A 25,056-nucleotide genomic window follows, 5' to 3' on the forward strand; every position below is an offset into this window, starting at 1 on the left:
TTTATTCGTGTCTCTGCATACAGGCTAGATTAAGTGTTTGTACCTTAAAAAAAAATCTTTGAGGCTTAGCCTCCTAAATGACAATGCTTGGATATGCCTGTTTGCTCACTTTCCCACACAAATCTCAGGTCAGGCAGTGAAAGAACTGAGCTGTATTTGCTCTGCTTAGTTCAGGAAGAAGGCACCTGGGAACGTTAAGTTCACTCAGGCTAGTTTAATTTTCTCTTGCTACAAATGTGGAGGCTAGTACGCTTCTACTGGGCAACTGTACTACATCTGCCCAACAGTTGTTTATTTATAAGCTCCGCCTTCTTAATTCAAGGGAGCAGAAGGTAAAATTGCATTTCACTCTGTGTCCAAAATATGGCTTTGAGAGATCTGTTGTCTCGTGGATGGATGAACACTGAGACAGAAGAAAGATCTAAAATGATATGCGGTCATTAAATGAAAACCAGACTAAGGAGGAGACAAAGAAAAAATGAAGCTTAAGTCTAGCATTGGTCATAGCACGAGACAAGTCAGACATTTAGAAGTAAACCTACAGAAAGAAATGAATGGCTTCCTTCCTCGCGTCTATACTGAGAGAAACGAAGGGAAGCCTCAATAAATGATGGCATATGCAGCTTGTGGTCAGAACTCAGACTTTATTTAAGGTTGCTAAGTAACAAGACTAGACAGGATCAAGGGCATAGAATCGAGTCCCTGAACAGATCCATGTCGTATAGACATCGGTACATGACGAAGAAGAGTCTACTGTGGGGGATGCTTTTTAATCACTATCCATATTGACTATTTAATATGACAATGTGAAATTAGCACCTGCTTTAAGCTGTGTCAAATATTTTACTCCAGTAAATACAAATGGCAAATACAGGAAACACTGTTTTTATTTATTTATTTAAGATAGGGTATCTTGTAGTCCAGGCCTGCTTTTAATTTGCTATGTAGTCGAGGGTGGCCAAGAACTTCTGACTTTTCTGCCTCCAACTCTTGAGTGCTGAGGTGACAGACATGTGCCACTACACCTGATTTTAGGTGCTATTTGTTTTGTTTTGTTTTTATCTTCGTGTGTGTGTGTGTGTGTGTGTGTGTGTGTGTGTGTGTGTGTGCATGTTTGCCTGCATGTGCATGCATCTGTAGTGTAGGTCTCTGTATGTGTTTGTGTGTGGATACGCATGCATATGGAAACCAGAGGTCAATCATTTGCAGTCACTGGCTGTCAAATGGAGTCAAGGCTCTTTTTCTACCACTGCATAGACGTGGGGATCAAACTTAAGTCACAAGGCTAATGCAGCAAGCATCTTTGCCTTCTGTCCTTCTTGACACCCCACATCATCTTTGAGTCAGGCCTCTCCCTAAGTCCTATGCTCACCAGTTTGCTAGCCTGGCTAAGCAGCAAGTTCTTGGGAGCTGCCTGTCTCCGTTCCTGCTGCACCGCCCAGCTTCCTCGTGTCGCTGTTTGTATGGGATTAGAGATGCAAACTCGGGTCCCCATCTGTTCAGCATGCACCAACTGAACCGTCTCCCCCACCTTTATACTCAATTCTGAAAACGTAGAGTTGTTCTGAGAAAAGACAGGATTCTACAGTGTATAGCTTGGGGTAGACAGAAAGGATTTCTGAAATAAAAACGAAAACACAACTTGAGAAGAAGCAAGCTGAGGTACTGATTTCCACGTTCGCTGAAAGTTATCTCCAGGGCTTTATCTGCCATTAGCTCCACGTGACTTTCTATCTGCTGCTCAGTCACAGGAAGCATGAAACCTCTAGTACCTGAGGCCACCCAGTGGGCACCAAGAGTCCACGAGGCCTCCAGAGCAGTCCTGCTCACCCACCCACCCCATTTTTGCTCTGCTAGAAGATCCAGCAGGGGGCCAATTATTTGTTCTCAGGGACCTAAAGGCAGCGCAGATATTCACCTTAGACATTTTAAATGCATGTAAACAGCGTGTTTCTTCCTCCTTCCAGTACATTCTCCCAGATGATGTAAGCACCTGGGATGAGGTAACTCATAGGAAGGAATGTTTGACCACCTGGATGGTCCCTTGTCACAAGCATTTTCACAGTTTACCCACTGTGCACTGCACAGACTTCTGCTCCTGTGTGTGCTCTGCTACACCACCCCACCCATTTGGTCCCGGATAAAGGGGGTTGTCAGTCCTGTAAGCACTTGCATTATGTGCTATAAAAGAAGGCATTTAAAGCTGGCCACTGCCTACCTGGAGCCAAACGACCAGATGAAAAAGAAAGTGTGACACCAAAACAGTGCCTCACACTGTCCCCTCACACGCTCTTAGGCTGTTTCTTTAACCAGGAAAGTCAGTGTGTGTGTGTGTGTGTGTGTGTGTGTGTGTGTGTGTGTGTGTGTGTACGTGTGCGCGTGCACACACCTTACCTTTTATATAGAGATTGTGGAATTTATGGAGAACAATAAAAAGAACAGAAAATTATAAATAATAAAATAACAACACTTGGGTGCCTGATGGCATGATTTCATAAGTACTAGACCAATGGATTTTGTTTAATGTCACAGAATCAGCTGTCTCAAAATGATCAGTTACTGAGTGACATGACAGATGCCAGCTGAGGGAATGATTTCCTTTCTGTGTCTGTGTGTGCATGTCTCTGTGTGTACATGTCTGTGTCTGTGTGTGCATATCTGTGTCTCTGTGTTTGTGCATGTCTGTGTCTGTGTGTACATGTCTGTGTCTGTGTTTGTGCATGTCTGTGTTTGTGCATGTCTGTGTCTGTGTGTGCATGTCTGTGTCTGTGTGTGCATGTCTGTGTCTGTGTGTGCATGTCTGTGTCTGTGTGTGCATGTCTGTGTCTGTGTGTGCATGTCTGTGTGTAAGCTATAAGGCTACCTCAGCTGTCGTTCCTCAGCTGCTGTCCTTCATCACTTTTTAGAGCCAGGGTCTCTCACTGGACTGGAAATCAACAACTTTGCTGGGCTGACTGCCCAGTGAGCTCCGCTCCACCCTGGTCCACCTACCTCTGCCTCCTCAGCATTGTAAGCACGGCCATCGTGCTTGGCCTCTCGGTTATCGTGATATCTAACGCAGGTCCCCATGCCAAAGGCGAGCACCTGACAACCCTCTCTCCTGCCTGTCTTTCCTTTTTAACATAGTCTGTGCCGACAAAGACCGAAGAGAAAGTCCTCGACTGGCCTGAAACACGTTTCATTGTGCTTAATTAAAATGGAAGATAACTTGTAAATTGAAATACATTCCCAAAAGTTAAATTTGGTGAAGCCAGGTTAGTTTTCTATGCAAACTGTCAATGTGCCCATTACAAATTAGCCTGCATAGGCAGACCTCACTTCTCACAGCACTGCGCTAACTGAAATTTGAGCAGGTCGGAACCCATCCATACCATCATGCATGCAGTGTGCTGTACTGCTGTCAGATCTGATGTGTTTTGTGCAGCATAAAGTTATGTGTGTATTTCAGTGGGTACCAATAGTGTCCTGTAGCTTAACTCAGCAGCATGAGTGTATGAAAATGAGAAGAGACTCCGGTAAGTATCTCTAGATAAGTTGTTTGAGGGCGATTGTCAGCATTCAGAAATGTGAATGTCCTGTTAACTCTCTCACCTCTCCATTCCACCAGGGCCTGAGTCACCTGCACCAGCACAAAGTGATTCACCGAGACATCAAAGGGCAGAACGTCTTGCTGACTGAAAATGCAGAAGTTAAGCTAGGTATGGACAGCGTCCATGAGCCGCAGCACTGCTGGAGTTGATAGGCGTCAACAGTCCTTTTAAAACATTAATGTAAATCTGTCACTGTTGACTTGGGGGCATTTCCCAAAGATGAAAGGGAAAACGTTATTTGTCTATTTGCAAAGCATTTTCCCAGTCCCTCCTGAAGAATGACCTGTGTGGTGACTGGAGCCCTACACTTAAGCACTGTGTAGAGAAGTGACCGGCCTCGGCATCATCCAATACTTGAGTCTGTTCGTGCCACCACTGCTGTGGGGAGGCACTGATGGTTCCAGGGGTTTGGGTGTTTGGTGTGTGTGTGTGTGTGTGTGTGTGTGTGTGTGTGTGTGTGTGTGTTCAGCAAAAACATTTACATTGGAAAGTCTTTTGAATAATCAAGTCCTGCTAACTTCCCAGGGGCTTGAGCTATACTTAAATTTATTTTATTGTTCCCTACAGCACCTGTACAAAGGGGATTCTCGAGAGTCCAATTCGGGTGCACCCTGGTCACCCCACTTCACCCTGCCAGAGTTGGTGGTGGGGAATCCTTTTCTTTGGCCAATCCATCAGGCCTGTCCTGGTTTGACCTCGGCTGCTGTCCTGACAGGAGGCAGCTCAGCAGAGGAAGGGGCTCTCTTGGCTCACACTTCCCGATTACAGGCCATCACTGGGGGTGTCCAAGCAGCAAGAACTTGACGCACCTAGTCTCATCACACTCACAGCCAGGAATGAGAGACAGTAAATGCATATGTCCTCACTTTCTCCACTCTGAGACAGCCCAGGACCCAAATCTAGAGAATGGAGCCACTCACGGTGGGCTGGGTCTTCCCACAAGCCAGCCCCATCGAGACAAACTCTCAGAAAGACTCTCTTCCCAAGGCAATTCTAGACTGAGCCAAGTTGAGAGCTAAGACTATTCTAGAGAGAACCTTTCACAAAAAAATCTGGGAATGCTCTCATTTTATTATCAAGAAGGGTTTTGCTGTCCATGGGATTGCTTATTTCCAAAGAGATTTCAACGTTTGCTCTTCCCTTTTGTTACAGTATATAATTTCCCATCCCCATTTGTATTTGGAGCCAAACATTCATCACATGAATATTTGCTTTTAAAAACAAGAGCATACATTGTACAGGCTAATGGATGCATGTCTAGAGACTAGGTGATCTGGCCTCAGAGGGCTTCCTGAAGCTGCTTAACAAGCACTTGTCAGGAATACAATGGATGCCACATCTCTGAAGGGACACAGGATTGTCTCCTGTAAGTGAGGTCATTCTAGATTGCCATCTTCATCTTTATATTGTAGATTTGGAAAACCACACAGGGGTGGGTTGCTTGCCAGTCATACGGCTAGCCGGTGGCAGCAATGGCATATAAACTTTGGCAGGCTGACACCACCCTTAGGTCTCAATTACAGGTTTGTGTTGCCCTTTGTGGCCACAAAGACTATCGTCTATGGAACCCCTACTTTGTTGTGTGTCTCAATGGAGCCTTGATATAATCAAATACAGCAATTTGTGATTTCCTCACTGGTGCATTTATCTAGGTAATCATTCAAATTAAAAGCATGTGTTCCCCGTATAGAAATGGTAGAAGGGACCCAATTGCCCATCACCAGAGGAAAAAGATAAAGTGTAGACATGGAAATTTAAGGGGGAGTTATTCAGCATTAAAAAGGAAGAAAACTGTAACATACGTTACACCTGGGTGAACTTTGAGGGCATTAAGTTAAGTGAAATGAGATGCATTCTGTGTGACTCCGCTCATCTCTAGGGGTAGTCAGTGTCCTGGAGAGGGGCAGGAGGGGGAGTGGGTGAAGGATGGGACACAGGTTGTTCTTGCTCAGTGGGATAGAACCTCGCGGGTGGAAATGAAAGTGTTCTGGGGGGTGGATGGTGGTGATGGTGGTGCAATCTTTAAGGACTTTACTGCCCCAGAAAGTGTGTGTGGAAAGCGGTTAAATCTATCCTAATTAAGTTTCTATTGCTGTGTAATAAAACACCGTGAACAAAACCATCTTGGGTAAGAAAAGGGTTTATTTCAGCTTATAACTCAGGTTTTAGTCCATCACTGAGCAAAGTCAGAGCAGGAACTCCAGGCAGGGATTAGGAGGCAGGAACGGAAACAAGCCGTGGAGGGATGCCGTTTACCGGCTTGCTCTGTGCTGCTTGCTCAGTTTCTTCTCTTGTCCTCCCCGTGCCCAGGGATGGCTCCACCCACAATGGGATAGCCCATCCCACATCGACCATCTATCAAGAAAATGCCTTTCAGACTTGCCTACGTGCAATCTGATGGAGACATTTTCTCAGTTCAGGTTCCTCTCTATATATTGTGTCAAGCTGACAAAGAATCAAGATAAAATCATAACTTTTATGCTATATATATTTTACCACATGAGGAATGTGCATCATTTTGTTCTCACATCCAGCCTTAGGTTCTGATTTATTCCATTGTCTTCTCATCATTAGTGGATTTTGGAGTGAGTGCCCAGCTTGACCGAACAGTGGGCAGGAGGAACACATTCATTGGAACACCGTACTGGATGGCACCGGAAGTCATTGCCTGTGATGAGAACCCAGATGCCACGTATGATTTCAAGGTAGGACTTCTTCCTTGTGCTGTGAAGCCATGTCTGGCCCCTGGTCCTTAATTTTGCAAGGGATAATTCTCACAGACATTTGTGATTTATGGGACACATGGGAGAACCGAAAAACATAATTGAGATCTAAGATTGTAAGACATTCAAGTAAGAATTGTTCAATGAATTCACCCATGATATTTGTTTGCCCGTTTACAAAATGATATTAACATTATTTCATATGGTTTTGAATTTGCGCTTCCATCTTTTTCTTGGGAAATAGATTAGGTTTATGTTTTTGGTTATAGTTTGGTTTTGGCAAAGTGTATAATCTTATTATCCTTTTTCTTCTAACTCATTTGATCCATTTTTTGCTGATACATAAAAACATTCCAACTGTACATATGAAAGACGTTCCAGGGAATATTTTTCACATGTGCACACATACACAATGTTTAAATCAGGATAAATATATGTATCTGTTAAAATATCGTATTTTTAAGGTAAAAAAAAAAAAGATTTCAGAGGGCCCAAAGTGATAGCTCAGTTGGTAAAGTGCCTGCCTCGCAGGCATAAGGACCCAAGGCAGCCTTCCAGAACCCATGCTAAAAACCAACTGAGGTGATTGATGCAGGTTTCTACTAGCTCTAGGGAGGATCCTGGGCCTCACAGGCCAGCCAGCCTACCTAGCTTTCCTGGCAAGTTCCAAGACAATGACTCACCCTCTCTCAAGAATCTAAGCTCCTGAGAAATGATACCCAAGACTGACCCCTGGCCTCCCCATGCACAGCACACAGGTGCAGAAATACATACACCTGCACATACATGCTCGCTCACAAACATTTGAGAGTCTTTACATATATATATATATATATATATATATATATGTGTGTGTGTGTGTGTGAATATATATATATGTTTTTCGAGACAGGCTTTCTCTGTGTAGTTTTGGTCCCTGTCCTAGAACTTGCTCTGTAGACCAACCTGGCCTTGAACTCACAGAGTTCCGCCTGGCTCTGCCTCCGGGTGCTGGGGTTAAAGGCGTGCACCACCACCGCCCGGCTCCTTCTAGCTTTTTTAAATGGGCAGCATACTATTGTAATTACACTTGCCTAATGTGCAATAGCACACAGGAACTCTATGTTCCTATCCAACTAGAACACAGCACATGTTATGCCAAAATATGAATATTGGGGGTTCTTTTTGTAGTTACCAGACATCATGTACCGCATTTCCACAGTGCCAACCTTTGATAGTCTGAAATTTCCTCTCTGTAGGAAAATGACATGGGGTGGAAGTGTATGCTAATGTGGCATGGCATTTCACAGAAATCTGATATATCCCTTGTTACTTTTATTATAGACTGGAAGGACACAGCTAAGATCAAGCCACATTCAGTTGGCTTCTCCTGGCAGCTCTCGTTAACTCGGTCTCTCTAGCCGAGATCTAGCACGAGTCACAGTTCCAAGCCCTTGGAGGGCTACAGTGTTGACGACATTGCATTTGTAGAAATCCCCATTAAGAGAAAGCAAAACTGTGGACAGTGGAAGCTAAAGCAGTTGCAGAGCTCCCAGGCCGTGCATGAGGCAGACACTGTGTGGGCAAATGCAATATTGTCTGGGTTTGTTCTGGGAGTTCAAGGACTTTCCCTCAAGACGATGGATCGCCTCTCAATATCCTGTGATGGGGAAACCGAGGGCAGATCTCCACAGGTGCATACCCAGTTGGTGATAGTCTCTGAACTTTAACTTGAACATGGGTCTCCCAACTCTTTGTTCAGCTCTCTGTGATCATTTGTCCCCTGCCCCCACCCATGAAGAAGAAGAGTCTAGTGTGGTTTTGTTGTGTAAGTGAAATCTGCATCATGAGGGCTCTCTGGAAAAGAATCTGCAGGACTCTTTGTAACTGCAACCTGGTTTTAGGAGACATTTGCTAGGCTTCTAAATAAATCTCATAGATCCCATACAAAGAGTATATTTGAGGAATTTCTCTGTGAAAGTTCACTCACTTCACGTTTGGTTATATGGAAATCAGGTTATAGTGACGCAAACAGTACAGTCTTTAAGACCCAGTGTCTCTGAGCACTGATGAAATTATTCACCTCTTTAGAGAAATGTAAGCTTGAAGGTCTTGAAAACATAGTAATCCCCTCCTTCCTTCGAAGTTTGTCCCTCTAATAACCTGACAGCAGTCTGTCTGAGCAGCTGCCACGTTAAAAATTAATCCCCTGCCAAGTAAATGTCATTTATTTAAACTGTTAATGATCAGCACATTTAAATAGTTCCATTTGCAAATCTGCCAGAGAATCCACTACAAAATATATATCCCAGATGAGATATGCATATTTTAATTGGCTGTAAGCAATTCTTCAAACTGTAGTTGTATGTAACAAGTTAACTAGTCTACATCTGTGCCATAGATAATTTGAACAACTTCAAAATATACCAGGAGAGACTTGACGAGGTGGGTCAGAAGTTAAGAGCACATGTTGCTCTTGTAGATGATCTGAGGGTTTAAATCCCAGCACGCAAGTGGTAGATCACAACCATCTATAACTCCAGTTCCAGGGCATCTGATGTTCTCTTCTGACCTCCAAGGGCACCATGCACATGTGTGGTACACAGACACACATGCAGCAAAATACCCAAACACATAAAATAAATGAATCTAAATTTTAAAATAAGACAAATTAAACCAGGAAGAACCAAAGTGTCTAGATTTTCATTCCTGTCTGAATCTTTTACGTATTGGGGTGGGCTGTGTGTTTTCTCTGTAGCATAAACAATACCCTTGTAGCTGACTTGTTTTTAAGAGAGTAACTAGAATAGCTTTTCGTTTTGGCCAACCCAAAGCTTGAAATGAAGTTTAATCTTGGGCTTCTTTCTCAGACGATTGCTAAGAAATATTGTTTAGAACTGATATGATACCTGTATGTAAAGAATATTTAAAAACCCACAATTAAACAAAAAGAATCCTCACAGAGAAAACAGGTTCAACTGGGTCAGTCATTTAGACTACAGCGTGATCTTGACCATCAAGACTTTCGTGTATGTAAGTTGTTCACGAGGAACAAAACCCCATGCCTAGGACGCGGACTTCGCTGCTCGCCAGTTGTGGGGAGGAGAGGCTTGTCTGCAGTGTGGGTGAAGAAGCAGAAAGGGGGTCTGGGGAGTCGAAGCAGATTTGTTTTGACCACTCCATAATTCTACAGAAAAGATGGAGATCTTTAAAGCCTCTGTGGCACTGTATCTTACCGTGTTTTTTGCTCAGTGTGCCCGGGAACGTGGTCTGCCACCAGGGGTCGGCTGTACGTTTACTGAACTCCCACTCTGTGTGTGTGTGTGTGTGTGTGTGTGTGTGTGTGTGTGTGTGATTACCTGAGCTCTCTCTGCATAAACCATTTCCTACTGGAGACCTATCAAGCCCGAGGATTTGGTCTGTGTGGGGGACAGTCCATTTGAGCCGAAGGGAGTCCCGGCCTCAGCAATGACCTCCTCCTGTTGGGCTCTCACGTAGATTAAATGTAAGCGTCCAACATTTTAAGGTGGTGGGTACTGAATAACAGATGCTTTGAACAGCACTGGATTCTGTAAGCTTCACCAAAAAGCCAGAAAGCTCTGGCTTTAAAATGAGGGTGAAATGGAGAAAACCAGTTTGGTTTGGGTATGTGATTTATCACTTATTATTATTGATCATTACTTGATTTATTTTAAAATGCTTTTAAAGACTGGCAGAAGTTTCTATTTTCTCAAATCCTTTTTTAAAAATTTCATTTAGCGATGTGTATGCATGGGTATGCAGATATGTGCACATAATTGCATATGCCTTTGGAGGCCAGAAGAGGTGGTCAAATCCCTTGGAGCCAGAGTTACAGGTGGTTGGGAGCTACCCAGTGTGGGTACTGAGAACCGAACCCAGGTCCTCTGAAAAGCAGTTCATACTCATAACCACTGAGCCGACCGAGCCGTCTCTCCAGTCTCAGAAGTTCGTTAGGGATGCGAAAGGAACTGACTGCCCTACAGGCCACTGTGGGAAAGCAGTCTGTAGAGACGAGTTTTCCCTGCAGTCTGGATTTGGGTGGAGTCCGATGTGTGCAGGAGAACCCACTGACTGTGGAGGAGAGCCTGAGCCGCACTGACTGGTGTGCTGGCTCTCTCCTGTGGGCCCTTCCTTTCTTGTTTTCAGAAATTCTGTCAAAACACTTCAAGCAAAAGGAAAGGTTTCATTCCCTGGTAAGTACGCAGGGCAAGAATGAAAGCTTTCCCATTTAATAATAAGCATTCAAAAGATTTGAAATTAATAAAGCTGTTCAAAATTCCTAGGCTGTTTAAACTGGCATTTTTAAAACTTACTGTGAATTATATTTCAGTAGGATGGAATCTGACAGGCATTTTATAGTCCTAAGTGTTGCCTTAACAGAGGTACCCACTGAAGAAAAGTCTGTGTGGCCAAGCCCATATCCATTGGAATCTGACTGAGTAAAGACCTAATTCTCTATCCAGTGGAATACTATGCACCACTGAGCAATGAGTCGTTAGAGTAGGATGTGTTTGGTACCCAAATGTGAGTACCAAACATCTTCCTCTTACCGTAGTCTCACTCCCACTCACCTGATGTAGAAACTCTACACACACACACACACACACACACACACACACACACACACACACACACGTATGAACTCACATGCACGTGCACACACACGTATGAATTCACATGTACATGCACATGCATGCATGTGGGCAATCTGTGAATAGCCTGGAAAGGACTGAAGTGTTTGGCCTCTGAGCACATTGATGATGCATTCTTAATTCTTATTTTCTGTGTCTTTCTGTCCTGTTTTGATGTTTTTGCATCAATAGAATTTGCTCTTATAATTAAGCTAGTGAGGTGATAAAGGTCCTAGAAAATGCCTTGTCCCCCACACCCCATGCCTAGTGGGTCCCTTCCTTTGGGGCTGACTTTTGCTGAATGTACTGTATTAAGAGACTTGTCCCACATCAGTGGCAGATCTGCGGTGCAGATTTCCTCTGGCTACAAAGAAATCGCTCAGCTCCTTCAGTATCCCAGGCACAGATTTTATTCAGGCAGGGTGGAAATGTTCCTTTGAGCAAGAGGGTCAGCTGGAAGTCAGGTGAGCAGCTGTCCAGTGGGAGAATCCCTTGATGGCAGGTGCCACCAAGTGTGGCGATTTTACCTGTGGACATGTCCTGGTCCCTGTGTGCTGAGCTCCAAACGTGAGTCCCTCCAGGTCACTCAGAAACAGCAGTACAGACAGCAGGCCGTGCCAGCAGGTGGCGTTGTCTCAGCAGCCCCCGCTGGTCCACTTCCTTCAGGTACAACACGGATCCCACGGACGATAAATCTCCCGACAGTTTCCTCCACACCAGATATCAAGTGTAGGGAAGCAGGGAAGGGAGGCATCCATGTTTTCCTTGTTTTCTCTGTGCAATGAGATTGTCAAGAACTGCAGCCTAGACAGCCTCCCTGACCCTGACCTCGGTTCTGTTTGGATAGAAGTGTATGAAGTGTGAATGAGGATGAGGGAGGAAGTCAGACGAGAGCAGCAGAAAACAGCCGTGCCTCTCACTCCTGCATCACCTCCAGGGAGCTGCTTAGCTTTTCTGGGCCTGTATAAAATGTGAAAAATCAATTATATATCACAAGGTTGTAAAACCACTTTATGGTGGTATTAAACCACACACACACACACACACACACACACACACACACACACACGCACACACACACACAATTTTCCCCCAATTGAAATATTTTTCAAAAAATAGACAAACCACAAGTATGTTTCCAAATGGAAGACGTTTTTTGTGTCAGTGAGGCATTGTAGAACCCAGGTAGTTGTACACATTACTAAGCTATCATCTGTCTGTCTGTAATAGCACAATATGGTGTTATAACCTTTTTATATTTATGAAGATATCACAGTGTCTGGCATATGGTAAGAATGTTCTAGGACAGCTTTGTGCTCACATATCTCATGAAAGTCTGGTTCCTGTGGCCATTTTTGTTGACCTAATGAAACAAGTGATTTCATGCAGCTCAGCTCTGTGTGTATTGCCCATCTCTAGTTAGCTCCTGCTGAACTCAAACCCTCACCTCTAAAGCTCTAACCACTAGATTAGGTTAATCTCTGTAGCAACCACACTCAGCATATGATTCCCTTTTAACCCAATTGAAATATTTTAGAAAGAATAGACAAATCGTAAGTACGTTTCCAAATGAAAGACTGTTTTCATGTCTGTGAAGCACTGTAGAATCCAGCTGGTTATGCTATTATCAAGCTATTGTCTGTCTGTCTAGACCACCATACTGTCCCTGCTTTAGGATACTTGGGCCAGCCCCTTTTCTGTTTGTCCATCTGATATCTGATCATGTTCTGCCAGTAGGGGGCCCCAGTGGGAGACTACAAAGACGGGAAGAAGACAATGTCCAGTCTCCTTCCTCTGGGTTCCCTGTTTCTGCCCAGCCTGCCTTATGCCACTGGGGCTATGAGGCTCATTGCCCTTACCTAGCTCGGGTATACTGACTGAACTGCCAGCTGGCAATCATTGACCCCCAAAAGTCTGTCTACCACGTGCTTGTGCACTGTGCCAGGTTAGGACTGTGGAGCATATCAAGCTACTGAATTCTTATATCAATCCTGCAAGCCATACATTACCTAAGCATTGTGGTTGAGGAAAAGGTGTCTGTGTCAGAGCTCAACAGTCGGAGCTTCATCCATGGCTGCAGTAGAGCACCCTAGGTTTCTAGATACACCCTCCCTCTCCTTGAATGGCAGTTTAGTGTAGTGATGCTCTCTTCCACTGAGCTGGGCAGCCCGTTCAGAAAGAATGTTCTTTTGTTTTGTGCAAGTTACTGTGTGCCAGCTGTCCCCAGGCCTCAGCCAGAAGCTGTACCTTGTGCCTGCCTTCTCAGAGGCACTAGAATTTGTCTCTGTTCTGTTTGTAATGCACACAGGGATGGGCTATTAATCATGCTGCAGGCCGGCGGCTCAGCACCGCTGAAATAATGAATTGCCCAACTCCTGCCAAAATGAGTCACACAATGGTCATGAAGGAAACTGATCTCTGCCTCACTCTCCTGTCGTGTTCTCCTCTCTTCCCTGGCCATCTCCAGTGATCTGTCTTGCCAGGAGTAATGGGAGCCCCCTCTCCTTTGTTTAAGCTCTGAAGTGTCTTTGGGATTCACTAATTTATCCAAAGGTTGAACAGGGCCTGTCAGGGACAGTTATAGCTTCCCAACACAGGCAGTTAAGCAGAGCTTACAAACAGCTTTGGGAATATATGACCAAGAATTTAAGAATATAAATATTTCCCTTTGGAAAATGGGATAACTCCAGTTCAAAATGATACTGACAATAACATGAAATAAAGTCTTCAACAAGCAATAGTCATGTGACTGGCCTGGTAATATGACTAGCCAAGGATGCACAGGCTCTTTGGATGGTATGATAGGGGCTTTGATTGAAAAAGGTATTTTTAAGAAGGCTACCAAAGAGAGACATCTTTTCTTTACTAACCATCCCTGCTTCCTGTGGTACAACTCCAAGAGGGCCTCGCAGGAGAGACCTTCTGTTTCCTACAGTCAAACTCTTTCTCTTTTCCCTCCTACTATTGCTGTGTAGATAATACATATATGTATACATACTACATGTACATACATACACATCTATCTACCTCTATATATAATCTATATATACACACACACATACACATGCATGCATGTGTACACATGTACACAAACATAAACATACATATATACACATATACACATACATGAGATCATTTGCAAATACCTTTGGCTGGAATCATGCTTATTCCATCACCAGAAATCTAGCGTCATGCGGTCCAGAGCTGATTTGATGGGCATTGATAACTTCAGAAACTCTGCCTCCTGCTCTCTGCGCCGGCACCATTCATCAGCTGGCATATTGCCTCAGGTTGCAAGATGGATGTTATAACTCCAGACACCATGTTTTTATTCAAGACACTAAGAAGTTGAAAGGAGCTTACAAGAACACCAGCTGCGTTAGCTTCCTATTTTGGGAAAAACACAAGCGCCTGGCTTTGTTTGCGTATGTCTCGTTGGTCATAGCTCTGGTCACAAATCTAATTCACTGGTGGGGTGCCAGGATAAGCAAGTGCAGCTTTGGGGTACTGTGAAATGGAGGTAGCAGTGGGAGTGGGGTTCAGGTTAGCCAACAAATGATGTCTGCCACAGTGGCACGGAGGGAAACCATGACAACCAAACAGGGAGGCCAAGAACCGCACCCAGCAGTACAGGCAAAGAAATCCATATGCTTGAGGCCCGTGGGCACCAGGCTTCGTGCTAGGCAGCGCTCCTGAAAACAAGCATGCCACCAGCACCTCCTGTGCCATTGAGAAAGCTAAGCTGGGCAGCATTCTGCAAGTCACTAAATCAGGAGCATGGACTGTGTCTGGCTGTGTCTGCTTTGAAAGCCTGCTCTCCCTACCAGGCTACATTTCCTCTGGGAAGCTAAGGTTGCCTTGGTAGCATAGGAATGGGTCCTCGCTGAATCTCTGCTCCTTTGTTTTGGCAACACCTCAGTCACCTGTGGACAGAGAATCAGGGACAATGATTTGTGGGTTGCTGACTTAAAGTAAAGACGAATACTCACGACCTGCACTGCAATCAGTTAAAGGAGAAATGGGAATGGCCGTGGGAGAGCCAGCGCCATTTTCTGTGTGGCCTCTGTGATCTGGGGGGAGATCTGTGAAGGCAGCGGGCAGCCTGGACCATCGCCCCTCGCTCATTCATTCAGCACATCTGTAATAACAGCCTACTGTGTACCAGTACTGTTCAGTCACCAAAACAAAGACCTGTGACACAAGGGCTTATTGTCCCCTCTTCCCCCATCTCTCCTCCCTCCCTCTGTCTCCCCACCCCTCTCTCCTTCTCCCTCTCTCCCTGAACCCCGCCTCGAGCTGAGGCAAAGAGTGTAAAGAACACAGACCGCACTGAACCAGTGATGTGTCAATAGACAGCATGGCGAGAGCCATCACCTGTGTGAGGGGCTAACATGAGAAAAGGCCAGTGGTTGGCACAGCACAGGAAGCTGCTGGGATCCAGACTTCTTCAGGTGGGGGAGGAGACAGGAGAGGCCAACTTGCACATCCCCGAGGATCGGCCCTCTTTGCCATGTACCTCTCCCTCCACGTAGGGAAGTTTGAACAGAAACTCAGGCAGAAGTGAGCCTGGTTGCAGTGCGTTTTCTCCCTGTCTAAAGCTTGGCCTGGAGCCTCTCAGCTTGGTGCCATCATTTCTCTTCAAACGTGTGAACTGTCACACCAGCTCAAAACTCACTGGGTCTGACGGCCATTTCAGTCCACCCCTGACATGGCAGTTGGCAGCAGAGAGCCTGCCTTCCGAATGCTACAGAAATGCTCTGTTCATAGGCTATTGGGAAGCTGCTAGAGGAAATATCAAGTCCTGAGGACACTGGAATATTATCAAAACGGCACAGGGACCTCTGATGCTGACCCTCAACTTCCGGCTCTTTTCCCTGTTTCCTGCCTGATACATCCTGTACAGGGAGGGACCTGTTCTCTCATGTTCCCACACAGCTATCTTGGTCTGCCAACTGTAAATGCAGGTACAAGAGAGCTGTGTTCTCATCTTTGACATGTTCCACTCCTGAGCCAACACAAGAAACAGTCCTTTGATGGATGCACACGTACTGCGTGTGAGGAATGTGTTGTCTGGAGCTTTGGAAGAAATCCAGAGAGCAGAGAGAGAGGACAGCAGTTGACTTCCCGCGCCGTTGTGTTGGCATCTTCGCCCAGTGCCTTACTGTCCCCATTGCTACCTGCTCTAAGTTGATGGCACTCTGGGTGACAGGCTAGGCACCCAGTATATCCCTTTGTATCTTGTAAGGAACTCTCCTCAAATACTGAGCAGGCTGCCAGTCATTCACAGGCTACTGAGAAATTCCATTTGAGGGAATGACTCAGCATGTAGTCCATGGCTCCCTTCCAATTATACCCTTTTTCTCCCACCTTCTTGTGCCCTTGACATTTGTTTGGTGGGGATAGCAAGGAAGCTTCACTTTGATCTCTATAATTTGAGTAAAGTTACAGGGGAGAGTTTTGAATAATGTGCGTGAAACTCCTAAAAACCTGGGAGTGAGATGGCTGATGATATTGGAATGTAGTCCCTGAACTGGACCTATATTAGGTGTTCTTCCCCATTGGCTGAGTGGAGGGAACAGCAAGCATCCTTCTGGGCTATCTCATTGGTTTCCTCCATGTCTTGATGACATCAGCCATGCCATACTTACAGATCACCTCACCTGGATAGAGAGACCTGGAGATTCCATCCTGTAAAGCAGGGAGTCTTGACCATGGAAAACTGATTAGAACATGACAGTCAGTCCAAACATAAGAAGGCAGGTTAGGACTTAAGACCTGTCTGCCATGGCAGTGTGTAAGGGAATGGAGAACATCTGGTCGACTGTGCTGCAATGGACGCGCACGTCCCCATCAGAATATCCCATCCTCTTCCTATCACAGTAAAGGATAGGTTGTTGTGCAATAAACAGATTGGATGCGATTAATACCTACTAAATTCGCCACCAGTTCTACCTGTTGGTATTTATTCAGAAGTCATAAAAGCTTGTACCCAAGACCTAGACACCAAGGTTTGCAAGCATTTTGTATAGAACAGCCCAAACTGGAAACACTCCAAATATCTCTCAGCAACTGAGATCAAACTCCAGCACATCCACTTAATAGAATACTACTAAATGACAAAAAAGTCAGGAAGTATCAACACATGATCCAACAAGGAGGGCCTTCAAGAATGCTATCATAGGTAGGGGAAAGGCCACCTACTGTTTTGGTCCTTTTCGATAAATTTAGAAGATGTAGTCCACAGTGACAGAACAGATGGGTAAGTTACCCAGAGAGTGGGAAGAGAGATGGGAAAGAAGGGGAGACATATGAGGGGGAGTGTGGTCCTCTGGAGGTGAGGTTTGCTGCCTTGATTGTGAGGGTGTGGTCACAGGAGTGCCATACCTCATCAAATGGCATACGTCATACATGTGCAGCTTACTATGTAGCAGTTAGAGCTCAATAAAAACAGTGAAAGAAAAAAATATTTGAGACAGGAAAGTAGACGGGGGACTATTTGGGAGAAGGGAGAGGACTGAAAGTATGGAAGGGGAAGAGAGAGGGGGTGGAAGAGAGATAGGAGGGAAGGACATGCTAGGCAGATGCAATAGTAACATGAAGACCATTATTTCACCCAAGTCAAAAAAATTGCAAACAGCAACATTTCATATGGTTCCACTGACATGTAAATATCACTAATAAATTAACTTTTAAAAACCTTATGTATTTTTTATACGTTTATTGGAAACATACCATATGCCAGGCACCAGGAAAAGTATGCGCACTGAAAAGTGAGTATGATTCCTCTGGCTCTGCAGCTGGATGGGGAATAAGTTTGTAAATAGACAAGGGATTGACTGCCCCACAGCAGTTCCACAGTAATTACCAGGCTTAACCGACTGTCCTCTGTTGATTGAATTTGTGTGTGTATCTGTGCTTTCTCGTTTTGCAGAGTGACTTGTGGTCTTTGGGAATCACCGCCATTGAGATGGCAGAAGGCGCGCCCCGTAAGTTCCTTCCCGGGTAAAACGTGCTGCGGGCTGCTTCTGTGGGTCCTGCGGGCTCCTGCCAGGGCTACGCTTGGTCTCCTTCTGCTACACTGAGCCCGGCATGGGTCTGATGTGGCATATTTAGAAAGCAGAGGCATCTTAAATCAACCAGGAATCTGTTGGTTTCAGAGCAGTGTGTGGATCTGTGTTTTGCTGAGAAAGAAGAAAGCAAACTTTGGGGGGTCTTTCTTTCTCACCCACTTACTGTGTGGCTCATTCTTGTGGTCCTCTGCCTCATGCAGAATTGGAGCAGCCACAGACAATGTCAACTCCCGTGTACAGAACTCCAAAGCTGAATTCCTGGGTGCAGCTTTCAAAAATACCCAAACTCAGAGGCTGCCTCTCTTCTGAGAATATTAGTATTTAAGATATCCCTGCCCTTAGGAGCAGTATCTCAGATGCTTGCAAACTTGAGACACCCCCCCCCCAGTCCCCTGAGACTTTAAGCACTAGCATCATAGAAGACCTCTGGCAGCTGTTGTGGTGGCCTGGGGGACTGAGACTGGACCTCCCAGACCTCCCCAACTCTCCCTATCAGTGCCAACCTCAGTAGAGACACCAGCACACCCTTTCCTGAGAGAGGTGGATTCACTTTGCAAGCTGCTGTGGTTCAAGCATCACCCTAACACCTAGCTGACCCAGCCTGGGGGACTACAGGACAGTCTAGGACCCACCTTCCCTCCAGCACCCAGGGCTAGAATTGCGTAACAGTGGCATGACTCTTTGCTGGCTCTTCTCTGTCTCACTCAGACAGGAATTGCCCCAGTTGTGTCCTTGTGTATGCGTTCACACGCCTCCACACCTTCTCATCCACTTCTCACAGGACCAGGGCTCAAAAGACCTGCAAGGACCTTCATGACAGTTCATTCTTAGACTTGGGACTCTTGAGTCATCATTGCCCTCTTATTTTTCTTAAGTTCCTTGAATCCATGTGTGGCATGATTGACTTGGAGTGTTTGTTGACAAAATTTCCTTTGTTCACAATGACATTTTTGAAATCAGAAAATTCAGATACCACAGTGTTAAAACTGTGTTATCATCCTGAGTGGTAGACAAGACTAAAAATAAACTCTACCCACAGAATCCTCTGGCATCGAGGGAGCATATATTCTCAATCTTGGTACCAAGAAAAAAAATGTATTCTCACTGTTAGAAAGTAAGCAATAAGATATGTGGATTGAAATAAGAATGTAGAGTGTGTTCATGATACATGATTGCATCATGTCTATAAGCTGACTTCACCCCCTAGTCATCCTGGGGTCGGAGGGTTTAGAAAACAAGGCACACCACGCAACCTGAAAGGCTGCTAGGGACATTTGGTGTCCTGGCAGAGTACCAAAAAGCCTAGAAATGTGCATAGACAGCAGTGTGTGCATAAGCCTCCAATGGGGAAAGCAGAGCTGTGGATGCTCAGATGCCTCTTAGAGTGCGGCTTAGGCTTTTGTTAAAGAACGTCACCTCAGCCACACCAATCCCAGCTGTCACCATGCTGTTTGTTTTGAATGGCAGTGGCTACTTACACAGGAGATGGCTAGTTGTTGGCCCTTTAACTTATTTTCCTTATGACATGAAGATATGGCCCCTAGGAATGTTAGTATCTGTTTGAAATGTGCATTTTATGAGATTCATCTAATTAGACATCAGCTCTTTGAAATGTTTGCCGAACAGAAGCTTCCGGATCTTTTACTCCTTACTTGCAAGCACCTTATGGACATGTGTACATGTGTGTAGCATTTCTGTATAGCCAGGATGGTAGTTGGCTTGGCTTCTGACTGGCTCTGGTCCTTGTTTTTGGTCTCCCACAGCCCTCTGTGACATGCATCCCATGAGAGCCCTCTTCCTCATCCCCCGGAACCCAGCGCCTCGCCTCAAGTCTAAGAAGTGGTAAGTTTGCCCTTCAGTATTTTGCAGATCTGAGGGTAAAGCTTTCCTGTGATCTTTCATTTGTCTTTCGTGTGTGTGTGTGTGTGTGTGTGTGTGTGTGTGTGTGTGTGTGTGTACATGTGTCTGCAGATGCACATTTGTGTGCTTCAGTGCAGAGGCCGGGTTTGACCTCAGTTATCTTTTACAGTTGCTTCCCTACCTTAGTTTTATGGACAGGGTGTTTCATTAAACCCAGAGGTCACTAATTTGTCTAGACTGGATGGCCAGTGAGCCCCAGCAAACCGACTGCCTCAATTTCCATAGCCCTGGGATTACAGGCACATGCTACCACGCCTGACTTTATGTGAGTGCTGGGGATCTGAACTTGGGTCCTTGTGCTTGCATGATGAGCACTGTACTGACTGAGCCATCTGCCCAGCCACTCTATGATCTTCTTTTGAATTACTTCAGATCTCTCCCTGGGTTCTTCTGGCTAGATTGAAAGAATGCATACCACAGCTTGTAGGTGACATTCTGTATGCTACCATTCATCTTGGACTCGCAGCTTCGTTACCTGCTGTCTGGACAGCAAGTTGTTAACCCTATCCTCTAGGCAAAGAGCTATTAGCCAAAATAGAGCCCAAGTAATGGCACGGAAACACTGTGATTTATGGCTGCGGTGTGTTCTCCCGACTGCATGGCACATCTCATCAGAGACAGTGATGATTTAGAGTCAGCCCATTAGATTGGCTGGCTTCTACTCCTCAAGACAGTGGTTCCCTGTGTGCCCACACAGACCTGCTAATGGTCCATGTGATGTCTCTGGCTTGGGAAATCGTGGTTCTTTGTGGAGTTATTTTTAGTCCCTTTCTCTTTATGACAGGGCATTCTGGTTTCCTATTTTGGGGAGAACAGTATAACCTTTGTTCTTAATAAACTAATCCTGACAAAAAGGTGACTTGTTCTAAAGGGAGCTACTCCATGCATACTGTCATGAGGAGGCATGATGGGAATGTGGATGGTGAACGCCCAGGTGAGGTTTGGAAACGGAGTCCTCAGGTTATGTCATATGCTGTCCGTCACTCTCATGTGTAGTTTTATCATGGTCTTTATGTCAGTTTCCCATGTTTCCCCTTCCCTGCTACAGAAGTGGCATGACCTCCTGATACATTCTTATATCTCTGGTTCCTCCTGCATTAGAGTTAATCCCTGCCCACCTGTGACCTCCTACTGTTTTTCCCCTAGACATAAGTCCTGGGTAGTCCAACTACAAAGGAGCAAGCCATTTGTCCCTTTTCATGACTGAAGGCTCAGGCCCTTGCCTGGCGTCCTGTTTCCCACCCACAGGTCCACACCCACCACCGAGAGCAGGTTTAACTAGTACAATCAGCTGATAATGCCATAGCAGCCCTGGCTAACAGAGGAAAGGTGTTACACAGAGAGGAAGGAAGCAGCAAAGCCACAGCAACGGCAGTCTCTACGCTGCCAGACCTGCCAGGGGGTGTGGGTTGCTACTGGTAACCGGAGGCGAAGCTTCCCTGCTCTCCTGCCTCTCAGAGGGTCACTGTGGTACCAGAAGTGTTCTCTCCCCAGCAACAGCCTTTCATTGGGCACCAGAGAGCATGTGCACAGGAGGGTCCTTCCTCTCCTGAGATTTCTTCTCCCTCCGCCCTGGATCTGACTCCTGGAGAGGGGAGTCAGCTCCGTTCCCTCCCCTGGAAGCGACAGTGACATTGCAAAGCCTGCTGCCTGCCAGATTGTGGCTTGGAATGTGCCAAGCTCCCCAGGAGAGCCTGCTGTATGACATGGGTCTCATTTCCTGTCCCCTGTGTGGGAGCCTCCTCCTGTCACTTCTGGGGAGATATTGTGAGCTCTTCCACAGAGGAACAAGCTGGTCGTCCAGGCATATCATCTAAGAGACTGCATCGGTCACTTTGTCATTTCCTGACAGAACACCTGACAAAAACTTACAATTAGAGAAGGGAAACAGTCCATCATGGCAGAGAAATTAAGGCGGTGGGGACGTGACGCAGTTATCACACTATGTGAGGGCTGAATACGGCTATTCAGCTGTTTTCTTCCTCCTTCCTTTTGATTCAGACAGAGATCCAATCTGTGCACAGTCAAGATAGATCTTCCCTCCTAGATTGAGCCTATCATCTGGCCACACCCTTACTACCACACTCAGATGTGTGTCTCCCAGGTGATTGCAAGTCTAATCGAGTTGGCAATAAAGATGAGCCATCACAAGTTCACCCCTTGTCAACATATCACTTTAAACTATAACATTCCACTCCTGGGCCTCAAAGGCTCATCATCATCTCATGAGGCAAAGTGTATTTAGTTCATCAATAAGAGTTCCCCAAATCTTAACAGTTTGAAATCAAATTGCTCAAAAGTCTGGAGTCTCTTGTGATACCCACATCAGTCTCTTAATTGTGAAGACCTGTAAAGTTAAAAACCAAGTCACATCTTTCCAATTTACAATAGCACAAACTAATCATTTTCATTCCAAGAGGAATGGAATATGGGCACAGAAAGGAAAAGCAGGACACAAGCTGGGTCTGTGCCCAGCGTGGGAAAGGAAAAACAACATCCTGCAGTTCCTTTTCAAGCGTCTCATGCTCCTAGTAATGTCATCTGGTCTCTGCTGGTCTTGCCTCTCCTGCTCTGCCTCTAGCACACATAGCCTCTCTTAGAACGGCTCCACTCCATGCCTGTGACTTTCCTCATTGGACATCCCACAAGCCTGACTCTCTAATATCCTGAGCAACACCTCACTTCACAGCCCTATGCCATGGCTCATGGAACCTCCTTGAAGGAACTCTGACTCTGCCACTCACTGTCCGACCTCAGGAGCTTTTGCAAGTCCTCCCTGCCCACAGTGAGCTGGGTCCTCTCATATCAATCACTAACCAAAAAGGTACTCCCACAGACTTGCCTGCAGGCCAATATGATAGAGGCATTTCTCAGCTGAAGATAGCTATTCACAAATGACTCTGGCTTGTGTCAAGTTGTCAAAAAAAACTAGCCACCCCTAACCCCCATTAATTTTCAAAGCTCTATGCCTGCTGTCAGGCACTTTTGTTTTGAGAAAGGACAAAGGTGTGTGTGTGTGTGTGTGTGTGTGTGTGTGTGTGTGTGTGTGTGTGTGTGTGTGTGTATGGTGTGTGTGCTTGTGTATATGTGTGTTCCAGATAAAATTATGATGACATAAAGTAGATGTCACAAAATATTTGAAATAAATTGAAATTGCTAGTTTGTACTGTGACTGCACACTTCATCAAAATCAAAACCCAAACTGGAACACAGGCTTTGGAAATTAACCTTTTCTGTTCAGTTTTCCCAAATCAAATACATCTAGAGCAAGTCCCTTAATGAGCAAGCATTGTGCAGTCACACGCTCTATAACATGTTGGTTAACAATGCACTAGGCCACCTGATGACTCTGGAGCTACCTCAGCTAAGCAGATATGTTCTGTTATAGTCCCACAATGATAAAACCATCTTCCAAACATCTCCCTGTCACTCAACAGTGCTCCGTGGGGCCCATTTTATTCAACAGAAGCGGGGACTGGTAAGCCATGTCTCATTTCTGTGTCGCAGTCCTTAGGAAAGAATTTTCTCTTCCTTGAGTCCAGTGATGATCAGAGAATGGTCAGATGCCAGTGCTAATCAAGAGAGGCATTTTAAAGGAATTCACTTATTTAATCACTGCAGTGGTATTTTGAGATAAGTTCTGTGGATGTCTGTATTTGCAGACGGGGAAAGTTGAGTCATTTGTCCTGAGCCATACAGCAAGTGATGAAGCCCAAGGCAGAGAAAGGGGGTAGTGAGAACTAGCACAGAGCCATGCAGATTTTCAAGACTGAAATTGCCAATATGGATGTGATGACTATTGAAAGCATCCAGCCCTCCAGATTACAATGGCTAATGTAAGCAACTTCAGTGTATAACCAGCGTGACTCTGTTGAACGTCAGGCTGTGAGCACCAAACCCCAGCATTCCCTCTCCATCCGAAAGCATCCATCACTCCTGAGCATCAATCCTTGACATTTGCCACTGCATCCAACTCTTGGCAAGGCTGTATTGCTAACCTTCCTGCAAGCTGTTCTCTTTTTTTTTCCTAAGAGACAAAGCTAAGCTACCAGCAGTACCATAAATTTACTTTGAACCGATTGTAACACCCAGCGAGCAGGTAGGTATTCAACACCCGTGAAGTACTTTCACTTGTAATTAACTGTGCAATTAAACATATTGATTCCTTGGTCACACTAACTTAGAAAATAAGTGACCACTTCTTTGAAGACGTGGGAGTTTTGTTTTGTTTTTGTTTTGTGGAGACAGGGTTCCACTGTGTAGTCCAGGTTGTCTTCAGATGCATTATATAACCTATAGCCTCAAACTCATGGTTATCCTCCTGCCTCAGCCTTCCAGGTTGCTGGGATTATGGGAATGTGCCAACACACTTGGCTTGAGGATATGTTTTAAGTGAGCCACATTTTCTCTTCAAATGATGCCTGTGCAAAAGATATAGACACATCAGCTGCTTTACAGAGCTCTCTACCCTGTCTCTGTCCTTCGGATGCCAAGCCATTCTCTTGGAGTCCTTCCCTCCAGCAGAGCCCTGCAGAGGGAACTCTCACAGCTGGTTCCATTAATGGAACACAGTTCTGCCTGGAGATCTGGAGGGTTTTCTGGCTTTTTTTTTTTTTGGTTGTTTTATTTTCAGATGTCAGTGTCAGAGAAAGGAATGCACAGTCTATTGAGGTCTGGATCTCATTTTTCAAATTGGTTGTGATTGCTTTTATTTATCACCCTCTAATTAATAGAGGAGCGCTTTACAATAAAAAACCAGCACTTCTTCCTAGCTGCCAGTGAGAGAACTACTGTTTCGTTCCTTGTGAATATTTAATAGCTCTCGGTCATGAGTTGTGTTGTTTTCATCCTTTTAATGCTGGTTTTCCTCCCCAGAGCGGCTCTGTGTGGGGTCCGCCAGGTTTGCTGCTGCCTTTTGAGGTTGTTAGAGCTTCCAGTTTGTTCCTTAGATGAGTCTGTTCTTCAGTATTTTTTTTATTTTATTGATCTGGGATAGAAAACCATACTACTCCTTACAACCAATCTCTCTCTCTCTCTCTCTCTCTCTCTCTCTCTCTCTCTGTGTGTGTGTGTGTGTGTGTGTGTGTGTCCATCTCTCTGTTTCTCTACATGTCTTACTGTC

The 25,056-nt window shown here is 45.3% G+C and overlaps 1 protein-coding gene across 6 annotated transcripts in view; it reads left to right on the plus strand.

The window, feature by feature from the left end:
* Nucleotides 1–25,056, plus strand: part of Tnik (TRAF2 and NCK interacting kinase) — a 419,460-nt gene that overhangs the window by 290,830 nt on the left and 103,574 nt on the right. For all 6 annotated transcript variants that reach the window (XM_052730805.1, XM_052730807.1, XM_052730801.1 and 3 more), the window contains exons 6-9: nt 3,608–3,698; nt 6,165–6,295; nt 17,876–17,930; nt 19,778–19,856. In XM_052730805.1, the coding sequence (XP_052586765.1) occupies nt 3,608–3,698; nt 6,165–6,295; nt 17,876–17,930; nt 19,778–19,856 (356 nt within the window). The remainder of the gene's footprint in view (nt 1–3,607; nt 3,699–6,164; nt 6,296–17,875; nt 17,931–19,777; nt 19,857–25,056) is intronic.

This window comes from Peromyscus californicus, unplaced genomic scaffold (genome assembly GCF_007827085.1).
Source record: "Peromyscus californicus insignis strain IS unplaced genomic scaffold, ASM782708v3 Scaffold_9__1_contigs__length_137607984, whole genome shotgun sequence".
NCBI lineage: Eukaryota > Metazoa > Chordata > Mammalia > Rodentia > Cricetidae > Peromyscus > Peromyscus californicus.